The sequence below is a fragment of the Brassica napus genome, chromosome C9 (genome assembly GCF_020379485.1).
Source record: "Brassica napus cultivar Da-Ae chromosome C9, Da-Ae, whole genome shotgun sequence".
Classification (NCBI taxonomy): Eukaryota; Viridiplantae; Streptophyta; class Magnoliopsida; order Brassicales; family Brassicaceae; genus Brassica; species Brassica napus.
The window spans coordinates 63132025-63154556 of NC_063452.1; the positions used below are offsets into that span (position 1 = coordinate 63132025).

At 38.8% G+C, this 22532-nt stretch overlaps 5 protein-coding genes and 1 pseudogene across 6 annotated transcripts; 5 read left to right on the plus strand and 1 right to left on the minus strand.

Moving 5' to 3' along the window:
• Nucleotides 1-1336: 1336 nt before the first annotated feature.
• Nucleotides 1337-5006, minus strand: LOC106440652 (coatomer subunit delta). Its single transcript, XM_013882383.3, has 12 exons — nucleotides 4898-5006; nucleotides 4446-4504; nucleotides 4311-4350; nucleotides 3993-4216; nucleotides 3479-3721; nucleotides 3229-3403; nucleotides 2754-3052; nucleotides 2430-2622; nucleotides 2186-2339; nucleotides 2012-2074; nucleotides 1814-1910; nucleotides 1337-1683 (listed from the first exon to the last, which is right to left on the minus strand). The coding sequence occupies exons 2-12, from the start codon at nucleotides 4446-4448 to the stop codon at nucleotides 1588-1590; spliced, it is 1587 nt and encodes a 528-aa protein (XP_013737837.1). The 5' UTR covers nucleotides 4449-4504; nucleotides 4898-5006; the 3' UTR covers nucleotides 1337-1587.
• A 133-nt stretch (nucleotides 5007-5139) lies between these two features.
• LOC106442694 (translocase of chloroplast 34, chloroplastic) lies at nucleotides 5140-7265 on the plus strand. Its single transcript, XM_013884349.3, has 8 exons — nucleotides 5140-5261; nucleotides 5608-5727; nucleotides 5806-5913; nucleotides 5990-6114; nucleotides 6206-6470; nucleotides 6550-6618; nucleotides 6701-6862; nucleotides 6952-7265. Exons 2-8 carry the CDS (start codon nucleotides 5626-5628, stop codon nucleotides 7060-7062), a joined length of 942 nt encoding a protein of 313 aa, XP_013739803.2. The 5' UTR covers nucleotides 5140-5261; nucleotides 5608-5625; the 3' UTR covers nucleotides 7063-7265.
• Nucleotides 7266-7272: 7 nt separating this feature from the next.
• Nucleotides 7273-9343, plus strand: LOC106440651 (SUN domain-containing protein 1-like). The gene is made up of 2 exons (XM_022711231.2): nucleotides 7273-8489; nucleotides 8846-9343. The coding sequence occupies exons 1-2, from the start codon at nucleotides 7443-7445 to the stop codon at nucleotides 9149-9151; spliced, it is 1353 nt and encodes a 450-aa protein (XP_022566952.2). The 5' UTR covers nucleotides 7273-7442; the 3' UTR covers nucleotides 9152-9343.
• A 1699-nt stretch (nucleotides 9344-11042) lies between these two features.
• On the plus strand, nucleotides 11043-14991 carry LOC106440649 (probable pectinesterase/pectinesterase inhibitor 47). Its single transcript, XM_048767274.1, has 4 exons — nucleotides 11043-11955; nucleotides 13692-14046; nucleotides 14140-14331; nucleotides 14412-14991. Exons 1-4 carry the CDS (start codon nucleotides 11089-11091, stop codon nucleotides 14918-14920), a joined length of 1923 nt encoding a protein of 640 aa, XP_048623231.1. The 5' UTR covers nucleotides 11043-11088; the 3' UTR covers nucleotides 14921-14991.
• Nucleotides 14992-16466: 1475 nt separating this feature from the next.
• On the plus strand, nucleotides 16467-17711 carry LOC106449316 (annotated as a pseudogene).
• Nucleotides 17712-19595: 1884 nt separating this feature from the next.
• On the plus strand, nucleotides 19596-22427 carry LOC106440648 (histone-lysine N-methyltransferase, H3 lysine-9 specific SUVH1-like). 2 transcript variants are annotated; one of them, XM_022711250.2, is made up of 3 exons: nucleotides 19596-19710; nucleotides 19981-22045; nucleotides 22161-22427. In XM_022711250.2, exon 2 carries the CDS (start codon nucleotides 19983-19985, stop codon nucleotides 22026-22028), a length of 2046 nt encoding a protein of 681 aa, XP_022566971.1. In that variant the 5' UTR covers nucleotides 19596-19710; nucleotides 19981-19982; the 3' UTR covers nucleotides 22029-22045; nucleotides 22161-22427. The 2 variants fall into 2 exon arrangements, with proteins under 2 accessions (XP_022566971.1, XP_013737834.1); XM_013882380.3 differs by having other exon boundaries at nucleotides 19597-22045.
• Nucleotides 22428-22532: the final 105 nt, after the last annotated feature.

Below are 22532 nucleotides of genomic sequence, written 5' to 3' on the forward strand. Positions count from 1 at the left end.
CATATAAAATAAAACAAAACATAAGCAATAGACTGGTAAAATTCTTGAAAAACACGAGCAAAGACATCATAAGAAACACACTTAATGATGACGTTACTGTAATCATAAAAACATAATATTTCAGCACATGTCATAGAATAATTTTTTTTTCTCATTCGTTTCCTGAAGATTGTGCCACAAAAAAGCTTGCTGGTGATGCCCAAGGGGGACCCGACCTTCGTTCTCCCGCCGTACTCGTTCTCATCCTTCGATTTGTTGAAAGAATCTGCTGCACATACCAAGATGCCAATATCTGATTCCTAAGCAATAAGCAAGTAGCCGAGTTTACTTATTTTAGTGTCAATAAAACGTGTGGAGACCCGAAAGTTTAAATAACAATAGGTTCGTGAATGATGATCACCCTTTTAGTTGATTAAAATCACCTTCTTTTTTTTCTCTTGTATAACTTCACATGCAAGAACAATAATAACAAAAAGAATATGATCCACGTAAAACCCCTATAAGTGAAAGCTCATCAAATGTGGTGCCAAAGCAAACAAGTCTCCAAGAAAGTAACAATGATAAGAATATGTAGTAGTGTCTAAGGGCATCTCCAACCCTACTCCATTTTTTACTCCAAACTCAGTTATAAAGTAAAATCTTCTCCAACCCTATTTTATATTCAACTCCAAAATGGAGTAATAGCTAGGGTTACTCCATTTATGGAGTAATTTTACCCATTACTCCATTTTGGAGTTGAACTTTTTATATTTATGAAATGATTCTTTTAATTTTTAATGTTTTTATTTCATACTTAAAATAACATAATAACATAAAAAAATATAATACTCCACGAAAGATTACTACTTTATAGTTTACAGAAAATATGCATAAACTCATAAAAGTCAAAACTAAGAATAAAAAATATAAAATAAATATAATATAATATAAATAAGTAATTTAATAATTAATTCGGTAAATTGTTTTCGAAACTATCAAAAGCGGTGAAATATTATTCAAACGGAATAGATGAGTTTTTTAGTTTTGTGGGTCAAAATTTTGATTGATAAAATTTGTACTTGTTGAACTTGATATATGCACAAACAAACAATAGGACCCCATACATAATTCAAATTACAAAACAAAATTTTATTTTTTTTAATGTTCTTTTAATGCATAAAAATATTTTTGAATTAGAAAATTTGCATATGATAAAATCTGCATGAATTGAAATTGGAAGATAATCTCTAGTTGTATTTTTAATGATAATTATTTAATTTAAATAAAATATATTATTATAGAAATTTTGTAAACATAAAATAATTGGGTTAATTATTAATTTTTTATAAATTGAAGGTAGTAATAACAATTATTAACTAAATGAAAAAAAATCCTTTTGTTTTAGAGTAAAAAATGGAGTAAAATCCACGCTATTTTAGAGTAAAATTTAGAGTAATATATTGGAGATGCTCTTAGAAGTAAGTCCGATAAAGAAACTAGTAAAATCCCAGAAAACTTAAGATTTTATTCCAGCAGACCAGATAGTAGATAAGCAGCAATGAACTAAAAGAAACAGCGGTTCCAAACGGAGAAACCCGAACAGCCTCCTCAAACGACTTGGTAATTCTGTGTTATCAGTTGCGTCCTCTGCACAAACCTTGGAGTCGCACCACCACCGCCTCTGAGAGGAATCATTCCGTTCACCTGCACCACCGTTATGAACACACCTCTCATTAATATGTAATAATCCAAACCTAAATGAGCCTCTCTAGTGTCTTAATTCTCAGATGGAATATTTAGAAATTTTCAAGAGGAATTAACAAGATTCTCATACCTTCAAGCCACTGTATGTAGTTGTGGCTGCAAACTGAACAGAGATGGGGAAGAACACCGACGAATCAACTGGTGGCACAACAAACTCCATTGACCCACTGCACAAGATTTTTCGAAGTATCATACATATATATCTCTCTTGACAACTACAACTCGTAAAGCTGTAATACCATAACAGATGGTGTCATCATTTATTTACCTGCGGTTGGAGTTGTCGATGAGAAGTATAGACCATTCCACAACAGAGTTTCTTGAGTCATACCTGACATCATTCACAATGGTATGGTTGTTTCTTAGGACTGGATAAAACAATTAGGACTTCCACGAAAAAAGAGATGACCAGAGAAAAATTAAAGGCATTCAATTTTCAAACCTCCAGTCCCCATCACATTGTTTAACGATTGGTGCATCTCTCAGAGCAGGAAGAGGTACGGAGATGATAACATTAGTCAGATCAAACATGGACGAGGCTTCATACTCGATGCTCACATATGTCTCGTTTCCAGACACTGAAGGCCAGCAGTTGACTGCACCAGACAAACGATTTCCAAGAATGGATCAAACATTTACATGTAAACTCTGTCAAAAACAGACAAAGTTGATCAATAAAGCCTTACTTGTTAGTGGCACCATCGACTCGTCTGCTCTTTGCATTCTCCATCTCAGAAGACCAACACCATCTCCACCTTGACCAGTGGGAAATGGCTGATCAGGTCTCTTCAGCCCAAGAATACTCTCGCTGTTAAAGAGTTCCCTGTTGATGTTGGGATGTGTCTTGAAAAGAATGTCAGGATTTCCACCGGTTTCAATCTGAAGACAAAGTAGAAGATAGAAAATTCCAATTAAACAAAAATTAAGTAATACAGAAAGTGATGTACTCAAAAATACTGTAGAAAGCCTTGGAGACTCTTGGAAATAGTTTCATAGGGAAGCTGGATTACCTGAACTTGGACAAACCCATCTTCTTGGTTGAGAATTTGAAGCGACAGGGTTCCCTGCATATCAAAGCTGCTGATTCCACCATCTCGTCTCAATGCTACATTGAGCTTCTCTTCAACAGTTAATGTGAAAGGATCAGTTGGAGCTGCGACAGCTGCTCTGGTTTGGCCAGTAGGCTTAACATCTTCAATGATGTCTTCACCTTCGGCTTTAAGGGACTCCATTAACTGATTCTTTCCCGACTTGCCAAGTTTCATGCCAGAACTCTTAGGAGCAGCAGTAACGGAAGACCTTGATCGATCTGCGAGGTTAAGCACAGTGAAAAGATGATTATAAAGCAGATAGATTTTGTTATATAAATAACGTACATCAGGAAAAGAGACGCTGAACAAACCACAGATGGAATTGGGGCATTTCTATTAACGCAACTGTAGGATTAAAGCGTCAGCTGCGAAGCAATGGTTAAAGCACACTAACCTTTTGCCTTGGTATTGATAGGCTCAACATCTGAAAGCATGCCAAACGCAGGACCACTTCCAAAACCACCACCAGAACCATGAGAGATGCTCATGTCACTGAAACTACTGTCAAGTCTGCTACCCATTGAACTCATGGACGAAAATCCTCCCTTCTCACCTCTAGTCTTTTCAATCTGGAAATTGCATATGAAATATTAATAGGAGTTACAAAGATAACACAAGAAGAAGGGTGCGCTCCTGTCATGTACCTTGCTTTTGTCAATCTCATTCGCCTTACGCTTCATCACGTCTTTGGTGTCATTGATCTTGCTCTGCATTACCAGTTTATGCAACTTCTCCTCGTGACTTTCCATTTCACAGTACTGCTTCACTTGTGCAACGGTCACACTTTCCTTGTGCCCAAGAGAAATGACTTCATCAAAAGCAAATATCAGCTCAAACGCAGCCCTGCCAATCCCATCTTCATCTAAAGACATGGAATACTCCGGTACCTAGAAACAGTCAAGTGATCAAAAGGCACGCCCAGACTTCGTCTGTAGGGAAATTTTTTGAAATGTAAATTTCATCTCTCCCACATATAGAAAGTAAAGTTGATGAAAATATGAGCTGCCAGGTTTCAATAAAGATATGGCTTTTAGCAGAAGTAGGCTAGGCACACTCACTTACACAATTAACAGATGCCAATACACATGCAGACTCGAGTAAACAAACTCCTCGAATTAAAAGTTACCGAGTTAAAAGTAAAAGGAGAAAGAAGCATACCAGTTTGGAGAGCATCCTGAGGGTGTCCAGATCTTCAAGAATGTTGCTCTGCTTAGTTGTAACAAGAAGCAGAAACAGAGCCTCAATAGGCTGATATACGTATCGCACATTATCTGTCTCGATATAGGTATGCTGCTTGCCCATGCCAACAAGCTTAGGAAAAGCTGCAAGGAGACCTTCAATTCGGATACGTGACATATCCACATATTGTCTGGAAACAAGCACTATAAAAAAAAAAGAACAAAGTCAGGTTAAACGCAAAAAAAAAAAGAAGAGAATAGGTGATTATCAATGCACACATATATATGAACCGTTCACCTTTTCCAGACTTGCTCACGATGGAAGCAGCAAGCACGACCTAATATAAAACCGTTAGCAAAAATGCTCACAGTATACTAAACTGAACAACAGTTTATTTTTATATTTACAAAATCATAAAATAGAACTTCATACCATTTTGATTTGCGTTTCAGGTTCCAACAATCAGCAGCTATACGAACGGTGATCTGAATCTGAAATACAAAAGAACCAAAACGGTTAAGTACATCAAGATAATGATCAACCACGAGAATCAAAAGGAACAAACGAGATTTGATCTCCGGAATTACAAATCGCATAAAAGCGAATAGATCTAGCATCTAGAAGCGAACGAATTCGAAAGAATTTCGCAGATCCGTCGGATCCAACGGATCAGATCTAAGAGCATATCGTAGGCACATAATCGAGAAGCATAACTGTAACGCGGATAATGTTCAGGAAACACTAACAAACAAGATCGCAAGCTCGAGCGAGAAAATTCATAGAATGTAGATCCACAGAAGTCAAGGCAGAGAGAGCATTCATACTAATTAGATCCGTAAACATGAGAAGAAATTAAAGCGAAGAGCGAGAGAACAAGACGATACCTGAGACTAATCAACGGCGATGATGAAATCACCAGCTCTTCAGAAGCTCGCTGAGTAAAAACGGGAGTTTCGATTAAATCTAGTAGTAGTGTGTTTGTTGTTGATAGAGAAGAAGATCCGTAAACGGAGGACTTCAAGTATATTGGGCCGTTTTAGTTCCTTATTGGGCTTTATTTTAGCCCATTAAAATTCTGGTTGAAGGCCGACACTCGGTTAAGCCCGGTTTAACACCTGAAAGAAAAGGAATGTTGTTAACTCCGAAGAACTGTAGCAATCAATCATCTTCAAAAAAAGTCAATTTCGTTTCTAGGGTTTTGATTTGATTCGATTCCAAGTCAGCAACGAATATCTCAAGCTCCGGAAGGTTACTCTCTCTCTCTCTCTCTCTCTCTCTCATTTGATCTGTTAGCTTATGATCCAGTTCAGGATTAATCAGTACTCGATTAGTGAAACTTAATCATTGCTCGAGTTATTAGTTCTTGGTATGACCACTGACGCCATGAGATTATATTTCTTATAAAAGATCTGATGTAGACAAGGACTAATCAAACTGAAGTTCAAGTCTTTGTGTTTTTTTCTTAGTGAAAAATAAAAGTTTTCGACTTTATGATTTTTAGAGATTTCATTTGATTATTGAGATTCAGGTAGTTCTACTCTTTGTAAGCAGATGATTAAGTCTTCACTTTGGTGTTTTTGTTTGCTCTTTTTAGGACAAAGGATTAGTGTTGATGGCAGCTTTGCAAATGTCTCGTGAATGGATCGGTATTCAGCAGTTCCCACCTGCTACTCAATCTAAGTTGCTCGAGATCCTTGGCAAGTTCAAAGAAGAGGTTCCATTCTCATTTCTAGCTTCATACGCTTTCTGCTTGTTTCATGTGTAATGTATCTCTGCTTTTACCTTTGTGTAGGATGTGAGCTCGCTGACAGTACTTGTAATGGGGAAAGGCGGTGTTGGAAAGTCATCCACTGTTAATTCAGTTATAGGCGAGAAAGCTGCTGCAGTCAGTACTTTCCAGGTGCGTAATACTCTTCTCATCGCTTTCTTAATGACTGTTGGTTAAGTTTAAAGTGTTTTGGTTTCTCTCTTTGTAGTCTGAAGGACTGAGACCGTCTTTAGTCTCTCGCTCAAGGTCGGGTTTTACGTTAAACATCATCGACACTCCTGGTCTTATCGAGGGAGGATATGTGAATGATCAAGCTGTCAACCTTATAAAAAGGTATGTTCATCTGTTTCCATTTCTAACAATTTATTCTCCTAAATTAGGACTCATTCTTTCCCCATGAATGGTAATTTGAATCTTCGAACAGGTTTCTCCTGAACATGACGATAGATGTGCTGCTATACGTAGACCGCTTGGATGTGTATCGGGTGGATGACTTGGATAAGCAGGTGGTCACGGCTATAACCGATGCGTTTGGTAAAGAGATATGGAAGAAGTCTGCTCTTGTCCTCAGTCATGCTCAGTTCTCTCCACCGGACGGGTTAAACTATGATCTATTTGTCTCCAGAAGGTCGGATGCTCTTCTGAAACTGATCCGTGCTAGCGCTCAGCTGAAGAAACAGGATATGCAGGTATTGCAGGTTCCTCCTTTTATAACTAGTTTGGTAATATTCTCAAATTACTTTTAACCTCAAAATGTTTTGTTCCTAGGATTCATCTATACCTGTCATTCTTGTTGAGAACAGCGGAAGATGTCATAAGAATGAAAGCGATGAAAAGGTGAGTTGATTAATTATCTACTTGCTGCATTCTTTTTTAGTTGAGCCATCCTGTAAATTGTTTTTTACCAAACCTGTGACAGATTCTTCCAGACGGAAGTAGTTGGATTCCGAATCTGTACAAGAGCATCACAGAGATCTCCTTTAATGGCAACAAGTCGATCCACGTTGACAAGAAACTGGTGGAAGGACCAAACCCAAACGCAAGAGGAAAACGACTAATCCCATTAATCTTTGCATTCCAAGTAAGCCTCAGACCCATTCAGTAACAGCTGTAGCTGCTTAGAGTAAACTTTCACAGACTTGATTATGTTTTTGACGGTTTGAAATGCAGTACCTGCTAGTGATGAAGCCATTGGTTAGAGCAATCAAGTCCGATGTCTCTAGAGAGAGTAAACCGGCGTGGGAGATGCGCGAATCCGGTTCAGCAAGTCGAAGGTCTTAAACTCGGGTCTTGTTTGTGGTTCGCCTTGAGAAAATTCCCGTAGTCGAGTTATTATATGTTTTCACAGATTTTAACTGCCTGTAACGACGTTGTAAGCTTTATGTATTGGTCTTCTTTTGCAACTTCGTGACTAACCGGTTAACCGCTAGGTGGCGGTTATGTTAACCGGCTACATTTAATAAAAGTAAAATTTCGAAAAAAAATAATAATTATAAACGACGTGAAGAGGAATAAGGCAAACGGAGGAGACGGTGGTTTGGATTATTTTGAAATTGAAATTGTCTTCTTCCTCGATTCCCAATCAAGTTTTCGATTCTTCTTAGTGAAATTAGGGTTTTCGATTTTGACATTTTGATATTGTGTAGTCAAACTCAGATCAAATGTCGGCATCAACGATGTCCCTCACCGCGACTCCGTCAAAGCGGACTCCGATCGTCGCCGGAGATAAGAAATCGAACTTCGATTTCCCTCCAAGCGAATCCCTCGCCAACGGCGAAGCCAAAGATCCGATCCTCGCCGAGGCTGTTACCGATCGATCCAAAGGGCAAGACTTGGGTCCCGTAACGAGGAGAGTTTCTTCCACCACGAACACAACATCCGCCACGCAGCGCCGCACGCGGAAGGTATCCGCTCCGAGATCCGAGAAAGCGAGATGGAAGAGAGTGGCGAGGATCTTCGCGAAGCAGCTCGTTGCGCTTCTGATCATCGTAGGGTTGATTCAGGCGGCGAGGAAAGTGCTTGCTCCTTCTTCGTCCTCTTCTTCGTCTTCGTTTGAAACTGAGATGGCGTTTTCTGGATTGGAGAGCCGAATCGCGGAAGTGGACGGTCTCGTAAAGGCAACAACGAGCACGATGCAGGTTCAAGTCGAGTTGCTCGACAAGAAGATCGAGAAGGAAGCGAAAGCGTTGCGGCAAGAGCTCGAGGCGAAAGCTTCTGCCTTTCATAACGAGGTGAAGAAGATAGAGTCCAAGACCGAGTCGCTAGAGAAGTCGGTGGAAGAAGTAAATGCGAAGCCTTTTGTCTCTCGAGACGAGTTCGAGAGGGTTTACGAGGAGTTAAAGAAAGGCAACGTCGATGATTCCGCGTTCAGCGAGGTTAGCATCGATGAGTTGAGGGCGTACGCTCGTGATATGATGGAGAAGGAGATTGAGAAGCATGCTGCTGATGGGCTAGGGAGAGTGGACTATGCGTTGGCGTCTGGTGGTGGGTTTGTGATGGGGCATTCGGAGCCGTATCTCGTTGGGAAAGGGAGTAGCTGGTTTGCGACTACCGGTCGAAAGGCTCATACCAATGCGGTTAAGATGTTGTCTCCGAGTTTTGGGGAGCCTGGTCAGTGTTTTGCTTTGAAAGGGAGTAGTGGTTATGTTCAGATCAGGCTGAGAGGACCAATTGTACCAGAGGCTTTCACCTTGGAGCATGTAGCTAAGGTAATGCTACTTGCACTGCCAAAGATTTATATGTTAATACTAGTTTTCTTTTTTTGTGTTCGTAAAGATACTTGCATTCTTAATGATATTAGCTTGTCTGTGTAAAATAGTTTAATATTGAGATGCCTGGTAGAGTCAAGGTGTTTAAATTGTTTGGTTAAGGTCAGTAGCTGCAAAAATCTGTACTGGAGTGGCCTAGTGGGCTAGTAGGTTCCGTTGTATCTTCTCCAGTTCTCTGTGTGCCACTACTTACTGTTTTCATTGTTTATAAGTCATTCTCTGATTGTTTTTTGGGTCTAGTTTTTGGAGAGTATATACACTGACATGATGGATTTATGCATTGTGTAATTGAACAGAGCGTGGCGTACGATAGATCAAGTGCTCCTAAAGATTGTGTCGTATCAGGATGGCTACAAGGAAAAGGACAGGAATCCTCAGAGGAGACAGAGAAGATGCAGCTTCTAACAGAGTTCACTTACGATCTAGAGAGGTCGAACGCGCAGACATTCAACGTCTTGGACTCATCAGACTCTGGTCTGGTTGATACTGTCAGGCTAGACTTCACCTCCAACCACGGAAGCAACTCCCACACTTGCATCTACCGGTTCAGGGTTCACGGGCGTGCGCCAGACCCAGTCCCTATTGTGGAAACAGAGCTTTGATTCAGTGGAAGTGGATAAACCTCTTGTGTTTTTGTAACATTCATTCGCGCAAATCTCTTTTGTTACCTGTTTTTTTTTTGGAAGAAAAGGAAAGTATCAAGAGTCTGTGATAAGACCAGTAAAGAATTGTTTGGTTTTGCTCGTCTTCATTGTGCTACCTTTCGGTTTATTTGATTTATTCGGTTCAGAACATGAACATATTCGGTTTAGCTTCGTTACTTGAAAAAAACTCCAAGCCAAATTGATTAGAGAGTTCTAGTCTCTCGACATATTCATTCATGTTGCACCTAGAAAGTTATTCTCTAATTGAAGTAATTAAAGCTTGGTCAAAGTTGATTATAACAAAAAGTTCGGTCAAAGGATGTGCATAGGACTCATTTAATGTAGTAACCTTGATTAGAGTATTTATTTTATAATGTGTTGTGAAAAAGGTTGACATTAGGCTAATTGCTTTAGTAGTATTGACCGAACAAACCAAAAACTCGGCAAGTCTTTCGGTTTGTATCAACAATGGCAACACGATTCGATACAGATGATCCAGCTGTTTGATTTGCTTAACACATTAAATTTGCCAACTAAGAAATGTTGTATATTGGTGATAATATGAATCATTTCTTACATTATGTTCTCTATATATTATTATAAAGATATTTAGTATTTTTCTATAAATATATATAGGCTTTATATGTGCATGATTTTACAATTACATCCATACTATATAGAGGTAACGCCAGTTTGATCTCTTAGAATAAATTCATCTCTTTAGGTGTTGTGCGTAGTTGGACTATACACGTGTGTTTTATTATATAGAAATCAATTCTTTGGTTTGGAAAGATCGTATAACTAATTTGGGTCTAAATTGTAAGTGTAACAAATAAGCTGATGATTTAAGATTTCAAAAATATTCTAAACGAGCCATTCCTTCCCCCTGAAGTTCCGTAGCACCTCACATGTATTCATTTTAACTTCATTCTAATTAATCATTTTATGTATTTGCTTTATGAATTATAGACATTACTATTTGTTTATTGGCCAAGAGAATTTTGAAACTTATATTCTCTCAATGATGATCTTTTTCCTATTATGCTTTGTCGACATGCATGTGATATAGTACGAATGTTTTCTATAGTGAGAGACATTATTGGCGTCTAAATTCAAAAAATGTAAGAAAACCCTTGAGGTCTAATTGTCAGAAGTATAATTGAGTATATTGAATTTTAAATTAGGGTATAAATATTGTGAGATATCTTGTAAAAATATAAGATCAAGAAAACAATGTAATGAAATTAAGGTACCAATGGCTATGCATGCCAGCCCTAGCTTTTTTAATCGAGTTATGCCAGCCCTGGTTGCACATGTCTGTGTGCGTGTGTGCAACAGCTTGGATATGTATATGTGGTAATAAAACAATGGTTAAAACCATGTAAAAATTTTAACTTCCTTAAACTCTTGTCTCTTTAATTAGTCGAGATAAAAAAAACTGCCTTAAACTCGATCTGCTTTTTGAAAAACTCGCTCTAAAAGTTGATATGAACGTAGGATCTACTCTAGACTCATATAATATAAAAGTCAGGATCATACTATTTCGATATTTGAACCATATCATATACTAATATTCATATATTTTGGTCAATGTACGACTCGACAATCTGTTGCACTCCATTGGATCTTACGGTAACTCATTCAGAAGAGCATCTATAAAAAAAACGAAAAAGTCCATAATATGATCAAAATGAAATGATACATACGTGCCAATATATATACTTTCATAAAGTTATGTATAATTTTTCCTCTGTCTAATAATTCCTAAACAAGGCAACATGCATTACATTATTCATTAGTTTCTCTCTCTCCACCATGCATGCATACTTTAAATAGGACAAGCTCTATAACTATTAGACATCAAGAGAAGACATTAAAACTCAAAAACTAAAACAATGCAAACACAACACTTCTCTTCATCTCTCTTGTTCCTGACTCTTCTCTGCCTGTCATGGGCTTTTCTAATCTCTTCAACGCAGCCCCCGACACAAGCACCTTTGCAGTCACCAACACAGCCACCAACACAGCCTCCATCACAACCACCGTCACAGCCTCCACCGCGGCCTACATCGCAGCCACCGTCACAGCCTCCATCGCAGCCTACATCACAACCACCGTCACAGCCTCCATCGCAGCCACCTTCAAAGCCTCCAACGCAGCCACCTTCAAAGCCTCCAACGCAGTCGTCACAACAAGCCAACGTTGCTTGTAAATCCACTCCTTACCCTAAACTCTGCCGCACAATCCTCTCCGCCTTCAAATCCTCACCGTCCGATCCATACCGTTATGGAAAGTTCACACTCAAGCAATGCCTCAAACAAGCACGTCGCCTTTCCAAAGTCATCAACCGCTTTGCACAGCGCGTGGAGAAAGACCCCAAAGCGTCCACACCGGAGGAGGTCAGTGCAGTTGCTGACTGCGGCGACCTGGCGGCACTTAGCGTTGAATACCTGGAAGCGGTTACGGATGAGCTGAAAGCAGCGGAGCTGATGACGGAGGCGCTCGTTGATCGTGTGTCGAGTCTACTCGGCGGAGTCGTGACTAACCAGCAGACGTGCCTCGACGGTCTTGAGGACGCTAATAGCACGTTTGCGACGGTTCTTGGATCGCCGTTGGGGAATGTAACGCAGCTCTACAGTGTATCGTTGGGGCTTGTGAGTAACGCGCTTAGCCGTAATCTGAAGAGGTATAAAGGATCTAAGGGGAAGATCTTTGGTGGTGGTAACAAAGCTATTCGTGAACCGCTCGAAACTTTGATTAAGGTAACCCTTATTACTACAATTTTTAAATTATATGCGACAAATATAGCCTAAAGAATAGATTAATCTATTATGTCAGATTGGAATGTTTAGATATATTAAGAAATTGTTAGATAAAGTATCATTTTCTGAAGGCATTTTTATATTCTTTAAGATCGTTAGTTATATTGAACTTGGTATGAAAAACTAATAATGAATATAGTATGGAAAATAGTTATTAAGTTCTTTACTAGGGTTAAGCAACCATTGGTGGACGGCCGGGGAATATTAATTCAAAACGTAGACAATATGATAAATCATATATATAAGTTTAGAAATTTTAACAGTTTTTTTTTTCATTTTCTAAAAAACTTTTTAACATATAATATACAATTTTGACTAAATGTGGAAATAATATATAAGAGGGTAAAAGATGTAATGTACTAGAAACACATGAATTATCATTTTTAGTTGATTTCATATGCCTCTTCAAATATATGATGCATTAACTCTTTTACAGCCTAACTTAAGTGTGACTCGGTTATAATTCCTGAAGGATGTAAATTGATCAGACCATTAAATAAATAATCTTATGTGCTAAAACATGCATGATTTTCGTTTTAAGTGTACGTACTTAGGATGGCACATGGCCAGATATAACATTGAGTCAACGAATCTGTGTGAACATATAGAAAATGCGTTTGAGTTTTGACTTTAAATTTTAAAACTACAACATTAATTATTTGAAACTTAACACGAAATCAAACAACGAAAGAAATACGAATAAAATCACATGGGTCCACATGATCTTTCCAAACTAATCAATACCCTCACATGGATTCCCCTATGTACATAACTTTTATCATGTTCATTACTTTTATAAGCATGAACACGATAGTTGTTGAAAGAAAATGTGCATAATTTTAGTAGTATTATTTTAGGTATCTTAAAAACTAACTAGATCTCGACCCGTACCACGGATTTTTGTTTTCATTTATTTTTATATAAACATTTTGTTTCTAAATTGGTATATATTATAATATATATATGTGTCTATCAATTTTTAAAACATAATAAATTTACGGTATATTTTTCTATTGAATATATTGTTTCAATATTTCACATGTATTTGTATCTTCTTCTATATATATATTTTTGGATTATTATTTCATTATTAAAATCGTAACTATATGTATAAAGATTAGTAAAATATTGTTTTATAGTCATATTCAAAGATATTGTAACATTTCACAAATTTAGAAAGTTTTTAAAAATTAAACTTTCCGCTTCATATATTTATATTATCGAGTAAATAATTAAACATTTAGTTTTTGTTTAATTTTTAAAATAAACTATATATTTTAAAAAAAAATCATTGGTTTAAGGCAGTAGAGATTAATCATTGTTAGATAATATGATTTTTGTTATTTTAAAAAAAAAATCTTTATAATTTTAAAAGTTAGCATCGATAAATATTTAAATAATTAACATATAGAGGTAGTATTACAATATTAAATTATATTTATTTAATTTATACTGTTTATAAATCTGATGGATCATCTATTGTTTAAATCCAAATATTGATAACCCAATAAAAAAATTTGGTAGGTCCAAATTTTAAATGATAAGTTTAGAGATTAAATGTAACATGACTTTCTAGAAATAGGTCGATTAGGTCAATTTTTTAAAAAAATCACACATTAATCAAAGTTGTGACTTCTGTTTTAATATATAAGATGATCAAATAATTTATTTTGTAGGTGCTACGCAAAACATGCGACAAGAGCAAGGAGTGTAGGCATGATAGGAGTTTAGGTGAGCTAGGGGAAACGAGCGGTGGCTCGATCCTCGTAAGAGAAGCAGTGATCGTCGGTCCATACGAAAACGATAACTTCACCACCATAACTGAGGCCGTCGCTGCAGCACCTAACAAAACATTACCGGAAGATGGCTACTTCGTCATCTATGCAAGGGAAGGTCTTTACGAAGAATATATTGTCATCTCAAATAAAAAGAGAAACATAATGCTTATCGGAGATGGAATCAATAAAACCATCATTACTGGAAACCATAGTTTTATTGATGGCTGGACTACTTATAATTCTTCAAGCTTTGGTAAAGTATTTTTCATATATTTTTTAACTTACATTTGGTGTTTAATATATATACCAAATTACAATTGTGATTTAATTTCACTGGCGTTTGTAGCGGTGGTCGGAGACCGGTTTGTTGCAGTTGATGTGACATTCCGAAACACAGCTGGACCGGAGAAGCACCAGGCTGTGGCCGTGAGAAATAATGCTGATGGATCAACATTTTATCGGTGTAGTTTCGAAGGCTATCAAGATACTCTCTACGTCCATTCTTTGAGACAGTTTTACCGTGAATGTGACATATACGGTATGATATATCATATATAGTCTTAACTCCAAACTAACACAACAATATATTTTGAACTATTTTGATTTTTTTTGTTACAGGTACCGTAGATTTTATTTTCGGAAATGCAGCTGCAGTATTTCAAAACTGTAATATATATGCTCGAAAACCGATGGTAAACCAGAAAAATGCAGTGACAGCCCATGGAAGAACCGACCCAAACCAAAAAACTGGAATCTCCATAATCAATTGTACAATTGGAGCTGCCCCGGACCTCGCGGCTGACCCCAACCCGGCCATGACATTCCTTGGACGGCCATGGAAGCCTTACTCGAGGACGGTGTATATCCAATCATACATCAGTGATGCTATTCAACCAGTGGGATGGCTAGAATGGAATGGTACAACCGGGCTAGATACGATCTCATACGGTGAATATGACAACTTTGGACCTGGGGCTAATACAAGCAAGAGGGTCCAGTGGCCAGGGTATAGCCTATTGAACTTGGCACAAGCCATGATCTTCACCGTGTATAATTTCACTTTGGGAGACACTTGGTTGCCTCAAACAGATATTCCCTTTTACGGCGGGTTGCTTCACACGGAATGAAAAATGTACTACCATATTTTAAACATAATTGATGCTGCCCCATTTTATAAATGGAATTAAAATTTTATTCATTTTTGCTGTTGGAAATCTGTATTGGTTGTTACTTGCTATAATGAACGTTTCATGTATTAGACCATGATTAACCCGGTGTTCTTAGAATGAAGTTCTTAGAGGAAATCAAAAAACTGTTTCTTAACATCCGCTAATAACCTCATTCTAAGAATTTCGGGTTAATCATGCTCTTAGGGACTAAAGAATCTAGAAAACATGATGGATGATGTTGTCTTGCTTAGTCAACCAAACCTCTCTTCATACATAAGTGAAATTATTAATTTTTACTCACATCAGGAATAATTTTAAGGTTTAAAAACGTTGACGAAAGAGCGAAAACATGAAAGAAATAGATTATGTGACGCTGGAAACAGAGTTTCTTTAACAATATGGCCTCTCTTTTTTATTTCTCTTTTTAAAAAAAATGATGGTTTTGTTGGTGGTTACAAATATCATTGAGGTTTTGACTAACTGTTCTGTTGTGTAATTGTAACTTTTTTGTTGTATAGCTTAAGCTTAATGTAGTACGTTTGATTTGAAATCTGAATACAACATCGCATTTTGTTTTTAGGTTCATAAAGAGGGACGTCAAATTATCCATTCATTTTACGCGAGAGGCACTTGTGTAAATTAATAAAATCATTGTACATGTGACGTTAATTTATTACAATTGCAAAAGAGATTTGTATGTAATTAGTTCGAATTAATTCAATGTTAAAAGTTTTTGCGATTTATTGTTAACGAGATCCGGACCAACGGCACGCGTTGCGTCTATCAAATTTCCGAACATGGGTTAAAACATGTTCCAGTTATGCCTAATGTATGTCTGAATGATATATAGCCCATACCAACAATGTAATTAATTATGTTTAGTTTTTTTTCCATGAGACTTACGTAATTCCAGTCTTATCAACAATCGAATACGTCGACTCATATGGTTTTACTGGATAAGTATAGTGTCATGGCATTATAATACTAAACTAAGTGGTGGTTATCATCTGATAGTAAAGATCTGCGTAAACTCTTATTTGGGGTTGCTTTTATCCCAAATCAACTGCATTAGTTTATTCAGATAGTCATCATAATGTGAAATGGGTAAGTTTTAGGAGATGCCAACGGAATTATATATTCCAGCCAAGTTTGTCACCAGTTCCCAATCAAGCATGCGTGAACGGAATCTATTATTAGACGGAGTGTTTGTAATTCAACGCTATATAATATGATACCGTATATCAAATTTCTTTAACATATCATATTTTAAATAATTGATAGATTTTCATGGTGACTGATCAATGTTCTGAGACATGCCTTAATTAATTACCATTTACCAACGTTACAAATAAGTTATCTCGTAAACATTGAATGATTTTCATGGTGACCCCATGCTACAACTGCCAATAAATACCCCGACATTTTGGTGAGGGTTAAAGCCACAACACAAGATTTTTCGAAGTCTTAAAAAGAATATTTAAGATATCAAAATACTTATCATAACATGGCTTGCAAAAACAATCTTGTTGTGAAGCAGATCATCGACTTATACGACCAAATCTCAAAGCTCGAGAGTTTGAAACCTTCAAAAAATGTCGACACATTGTTCGGACAACTCGTGTCCACGTGCTTACCCACGGACACGAACATCGATGTCACAAAGATGAGTGAAGAAGTTAAAGACATGAGATCTAACCTCATCAAGCTATGTGGTGAAGCCGAAGGTTATTTAGAGCAACACTTCTCCACAATCTTGGGATCTTTATTACAAGAAGACCAAAACCCACTCGACCATTTAAACATCTTTCCTTACTACAACAACTACCTCAAGCTAGGCAAGCTCGAGTTCGATCTCTTGAGTCAACACTCGAGCCATGTTCCGTCCAAGATTGCCTTTATTGGTTCCGGACCAATGCCACTCACATCAATCGTCTTGGCTAAGTTCCACCTCCCCAACACGACGTTCCACAACTTTGACATAGATTCACACGCAAACGCACTCGCTACAAGCCTCGTATCTCGCGATCCGGACCTCTCCAAACGCATGTTCTTCCACACAACTGACGTGCTAAACGCTACGGAGGGGTTAGACCAATACGGCGTCGTTTTCTTGGCGGCTCTCGTTGGAATGGACAAAGAGGCGAAGGTCAAAGCCATCGAGCACTTGGAGAAACACATGGCTCCTGGAGCTGTCCTCATGCTAAGGAGTGCTCATGCTCTTAGAGCTTTCTTGTACCCAATCGTTGACTCTTCTGATCTCAAAGGCTTCCAGCTCTTGACCATCTTTAATCCGACCGATGACGTGGTTAACTCGGTTGTGATCGCACGCAAGCTCGGTGGTTCGACTACCACGAACGGGGTTAATGGTACTCGTGACTGCATGTTCATGCCTTGTAATGCTCTAAGGTCCATACGATTATGAATAATCGTTGCAAGAAGAATAAGATGATCGAGGAGTTTAGTGCCATTGAGTAATTAACGCAAGGAATTAATTAACACATCTCATCTCTTGAGATTAAGGGCGAATATATTTTTTTGTTTTACATTTTTTTTAGAAATTTAATTTTTTTTTTTTATCACAAACTTACTTTCATTCATACTCAAACTTGATCACTACAATAGATAGAGGGAATTATCCATCCTCTTTGACCATAAACATAGCATACAACACATAAATAAACTAAGCAAGATAGGTCTTCAATCGAAGATGACAGCGAATTCAAGACGGTGCTTGAATGCGTCGAGGGAACCTTCACGACAAAGTCGAACAACGGAAGAATAGTCACATAGTGTGACGTTAAGGTCCAGACCTCATCAACGAGAAAAATCGAAGTAATCTCGTTTGCATCTTCAGGTCCCGTGGAGACCGCTACGCAAGATAACAAAACGATGAGGAAACTGAAGCAAACGCTGAGCAACGAGACCGAGGAAACTCCTCTTTCTATGGAAAGAAGATATGGTGGTAACAGTTTCTCCTCAAAGGAGGAGAATGATCGAATGAGGACCGAACCCGGTAAACCCTCTGGTAACTTTTTCCAACAGGAAAGGTATAAGCTTGTACTACGCGGAGGAGGAAATCCCGTAAATCCACCAGAATTCTCTGCGTAACTGACCCAATCACCGAACGACATAACATGTCGAATCAAATTTTCTTCTACAGATTTGGGTCCTTGCAGGTAAATTGTTGGGCTAACAGGTTCAAATCTACAGATGGGCCAAGCCCAAATATAAAAAGATATCACCTCGATAAGTGCTGTCAGCATGGGCCGGATTACAAAGGATTTGGGCCGTTCGTCGGTGCCATGAAAGAGGTCGCCGGTAGAGCTTCGCCGGAGCGGAAGCGAACCGCCGTCTAGGAGAATCGACGGGAGGGAGAAGAGCATCACTTTACGGCATGTAGGAAATGAAAGGATACCGAAGAACTTCGAATCTGTACCCGTGAAGCTTCTAGATCTGACGCCGGTTTGAAGAATAGGAGCAACCCGCGGTGGCTTTGTGGGACTCAAGTCTCACCGGACACGAGGGGCTTGAGTTCGTCGTTTGATATCGACGCTCCGATAACAATTGAACGGCTTGGACATAGTGCACATTGTGACTTGTCTGACGGCGAACAGAAGGAGATACGCCGGTCTTTGAATCCAAAGACCGAAGCATTGCGGTGGGGAGAGAATCCTCTCGACTCATCGCTGGAGTAAAGATTAGTTGGAAGGAAAGGACCACCGGAAGAAGCACAACAAAGAGTCCTCGTCTTTGTCGTAACGTCTGTCGAGTTCGCCTTCCTCCCACTATCCAAATAACACGAGCAAATAAACAATACATAGAACAGTGAAACAGGACCACAAGAGCGAAGGGGAGGAGTAGTTTTGTCGAGAAGGCCCAGCGCCGGCGAGATGCGCCGTTGCCGACGCCGAGGTAAATAGATCTGGTTTTTGTCTCGAGCACCGTGCATGGGAGAGTCTTAGGGTTTTCTCTAATCGGTGAGTGACCAAAACTAAAAATTTAATTTTTATATTTATGTTTTTAGTCATATTTATGTTTTTCTTTATATAATATTTCTCTTCAATGATTAATAAGAAGTTTTAAAAATTGTAATAAAATAGTTGGACCACACGTATATCAATACGTCATGTTCGTGTCTTAATAGAATAGAAGTTTTTGTTTTATATCAATTTATCTTTTCATTTCATTTGATTTTGTGTGTTTTCATTTCACTTGATATTATCATCAAAAAATAAAATAAAATAAAACAATGTTTTTTGTTTAATACTATAAAAGCTTGATAATCACATCCACATACTATTATGTTATATACTTATATCACATTGGTTTTGTTTGTGATTGATGTATGATTGTATATGGTAATAATGGTAACTCAAAAGGAAATAAAATCGAAACTGAAAAACCATATAACGTACAATTTATAGGATACGGATTTGAAACATTAATCTGATTAACCAAACCAAAACAAATTTGATTTGATTTAATTTAATTTCCAGTTTGGACCTTAATGATCATAAATCTATGTTAGGCACAAATTTACAAGGACGTAAGAGTTGAGGGGCGAATATAAAAATTTAATATTTACAAGATTACTCCCTTTGTGGGTCAACATTACAAGTTTATCATGAACTTGGCAATGCACTAAACTAACACAGTACACATGACGAACTCAAACGAAGACGGCGACAAATCTTCGAAAACCCTAATCAGCGATCGAAGATTACGAAACCTCTCAGCTTGAATTTCAGGTTTCCTGTGTAAAGTTTTAACCTTTTTGTTTAAATCTCTCTGTTTGAATCTGTAAACAGAGAAAACTAGAGAGGGAACAAGAGTAGTTTTTGTCTTCTTCTCTGAATCTGCGATGATGGTATCTCCGTGCATTGCATGTGATCTGGGTTTTTGAAAAGCTCCGATCTTTGATACTATAAGCAGCTGTTTCGTAGTTAGGTTAATCTGTGAAGAAAGATACAAGTAGAAAGGTTCACCATTTTGAATACAAGGAAGCTTGATTTTTGCAGCTATGGAAGGAAACTACATTGATAAGACTCGAGTGTTGGATATCAAACCATTGCGTACTCTCAGACCTATCTTCCCCAGCGGAAACCAAGCTCCTCCTTTCGTCTGTGCACCTCCTTTTGGTCCCTTTCCAGCTGGATTCTCACCTTTCTACCCCTTTGGCTCCTCTCAAGTGAATGAACAAACACCACATCTCTCTCAAGCTCAAAACCCACCTCAACGTCAGCCTCAGATTCCATCTCAAGCTCAACATCAGCCTCAGCTTCCACCTCAAGCTCATCATCAGCCTCACCTTCCACCTCAACATCAACATCAGCCTCAGAATCTATCAGAACATTCGCTGGCTACTCCTTTGAGGCCACTTAGATCTTCTAATGGAGACATAGAGCCTGTGGAGTCAACTTTGAAAAGAAAGACCCCTAAAAAGCGTCAACTTTCTACTGTGAATTTCGAGAGTGGGATTAGTGTTGCTGAAAGAGACAACGGCAACAGGGAGCTGGTTACGAGTGTTCTTATGCGGTTTGACGCGCTGAGAAGAAGGCTTGCACAGCTGGAGGATGCGGAGGACGCGGTTAACGGGATCATCAAACGCCCTGACTTAAAAGCAGGATCTACTTGTATGAGCAGAGGGGTTAGGACCAACACCAAGAAGAGACCAGGTCTTGTTCCAGGCGTTGAGATTGGGGACATCTTCTTCTTCAGGTTTGAGATGTGTTTGGTTGGGTTGCATTCTCCATCGATGGCTGGCATTGACTATCTGGTCATCAAGGGGGGAGATGCAGAAGAGGAGCCTATCGCCACCAGCATTGTATCTTCCGCATATACCGAAATCGACAGAGTTAATCCGGATGTTCTGATATACACCGGTCAAGGCGGTCACGCTGATAAAGATAAAGAAGCATCTGACCAGAAGCTGGAGAGAGGTAACCTCGCTTTGGAGAAGAGCTTGCATAGGAACAGTGCGGTTAGGGTGATCAGAGGCTTGAAGGAGGCTACTCACAGGGTTAAGATCTATGTCTACGATGGGATCTACGAGATCAAAGAGGCGTGGATAGAGAAAGGCAAATCAGGACGCGACACCTTCAAGTATAAGCTAGTGAGAGCTCCTAATCAGCCTCCTGCTTTTGCTACATGGACCGAGATACAAAGTTGGAAGACTGGTAAGTCTCAAAGGAGAGGACTCATCCTCCCTGATCTCACCTCCGGCGTCGAAAGCGTAGCTGTCTCGCTTGTGAACGAAGTTGATAGCGAGAATGGTCCTCCTTACTTCACCTACTCCACAACGGTTAAATACTCCATGTCTTTTCAGCTGACGCAGCCTTCTAGCGGATGCGGTTGCAGTTGCGGAAACAAATGCAAGCCAGGGAACTTGGAGTGCCCCTGCATAAGGAAGAACGGAGGCGAGTTTCCTTACACAGGGAATGATATTTTAGTTAGCCGGAAGGCTATGGTGTATGAGTGCAGCCCTTCTTGCCCTTGCTTGACTTGCAAAAGCAAGGTGACTCAGATGGGAGTGAAACTGAGGCTGGAGGTTTTCAAGACGGTGGATAGAGGATGGGGGTTACGCTCATGGGATCCTATTCGCGCCGGTGCGTTTATATGCGTTTATGCAGGTGAGGCCAGAGACAAGTCCAAGGTGCAGCAGACGATGGCTAATGATGACTTTACTTTTGATACGACGCGTGTCTACACCCCTTTTAAATGGAACTATGAGGCTGGCTTAGCGGACGAAGAGGCTTCCGAGGAGGTGTCTGAAGAACCTGAACTCCCATTGCCTCTTATAATCAGTGCTAAGAATATTGGGAACGTTGCAAGGTTCATGAACCACAGCTGCTCACCTAATGTGTTCTGGCAGCCGGTTAGTTATGAGAATAACGGTCAGCTCTACTTGCATGTCGCCTTCTTTGCCGTTTCTCACATCCCTCCTATGACTGAGTTGACTTACGACTATGGTGTTGCACGACCAAGCGGAGCTCAAAATGGTAATCCTATGTATGGTAAAAAGAGGTGCTTTTGCGGAACACAGTATTGCCGTGGCTCATTTGGTTGATGCTTAACATGAAAAAGGTTTGTTTCTCTGCGCTCTTTGTTATTATCTATTGAATCTATATTAGTGATCTCTGGATTGGTAGGCGAAGGGTTGAGTTTCTGATTAGTGGAAGTGACTGCTTTTGGTTTACAGGTATAGTGTTTTAAGTCTTCTTCTCTTCGACGGCATAAGACGCAAAGCTGTGATGGATTCTTTCCTGCTTCTTCTCCATCAAAGTCTTTATCTATTTCTCTGATCTTTGAGGAAATGTATCCTCAGGGTTTCTCTCCTGTTGGATATGTAAGAATTAGTATTTTTTTTTCAGATTGTTTTTAGGACAAAACCTATGGGAAGTTAGAAACTAGTACCCTGCCTTTGTTTGATTAAAAGATTTGATGAATATGATAATCAGTTTTAACAGTTTATCTGTCTTATGCAATGACAACTATAAACAGCTTCTTGTACAGACCACCACTACTACACACTAAAAACAGTACAACTAACATGTTTACACCAAAAAAAACT

Excerpts from the sequence above, each read along its gene's own strand:
- LOC106440652 (XM_013882383.3), bottom strand. Across the intron at positions 2,075-2,185 it reads CAATGTGATGGGGACTGGAG|GTATGACTCAAGAAACTCTG; the intron begins GTTTGAAAATTG and ends GAATGATGTCAG. Across the intron at positions 1,911-2,011 it reads ATCGACAACTCCAACCGCAG|TGGGTCAATGGAGTTTGTTG; the intron begins GTAAATAAATGA and ends AATCTTGTGCAG.
- LOC106442694 (XM_013884349.3), top strand. The coding sequence starts at position 5,626 with ATGGCAGCTTTGCAAATGTCTCGTGAATGGATCGGTATTCAGCAGTTC. Across the intron at positions 5,914-5,989 it reads CTGCAGTCAGTACTTTCCAG|TCTGAAGGACTGAGACCGTC; the intron begins GTGCGTAATACT and ends CTCTCTTTGTAG. Across the intron at positions 6,863-6,951 it reads CATTAATCTTTGCATTCCAA|TACCTGCTAGTGATGAAGCC; the intron begins GTAAGCCTCAGA and ends TTTGAAATGCAG.
- LOC106440651 (XM_022711231.2), top strand. The coding sequence starts at position 7,443 with ATGTCGGCATCAACGATGTCCCTCACCGCGACTCCGTCAAAGCGGACT. Across the intron at positions 8,490-8,845 it reads CCTTGGAGCATGTAGCTAAG|AGCGTGGCGTACGATAGATC; the intron begins GTAATGCTACTT and ends GTAATTGAACAG.
- LOC106440649 (XM_048767274.1), top strand. The coding sequence starts at position 11,089 with ATGCAAACACAACACTTCTCTTCATCTCTCTTGTTCCTGACTCTTCTC. Across the intron at positions 14,047-14,139 it reads TTATAATTCTTCAAGCTTTG|CGGTGGTCGGAGACCGGTTT; the intron begins GTAAAGTATTTT and ends TGGCGTTTGTAG. Across the intron at positions 14,332-14,411 it reads CCGTGAATGTGACATATACG|GTACCGTAGATTTTATTTTC; the intron begins GTATGATATATC and ends TTTTTGTTACAG.
- LOC106440648 (XM_022711250.2), top strand. The coding sequence starts at position 19,983 with ATGGAAGGAAACTACATTGATAAGACTCGAGTGTTGGATATCAAACCA.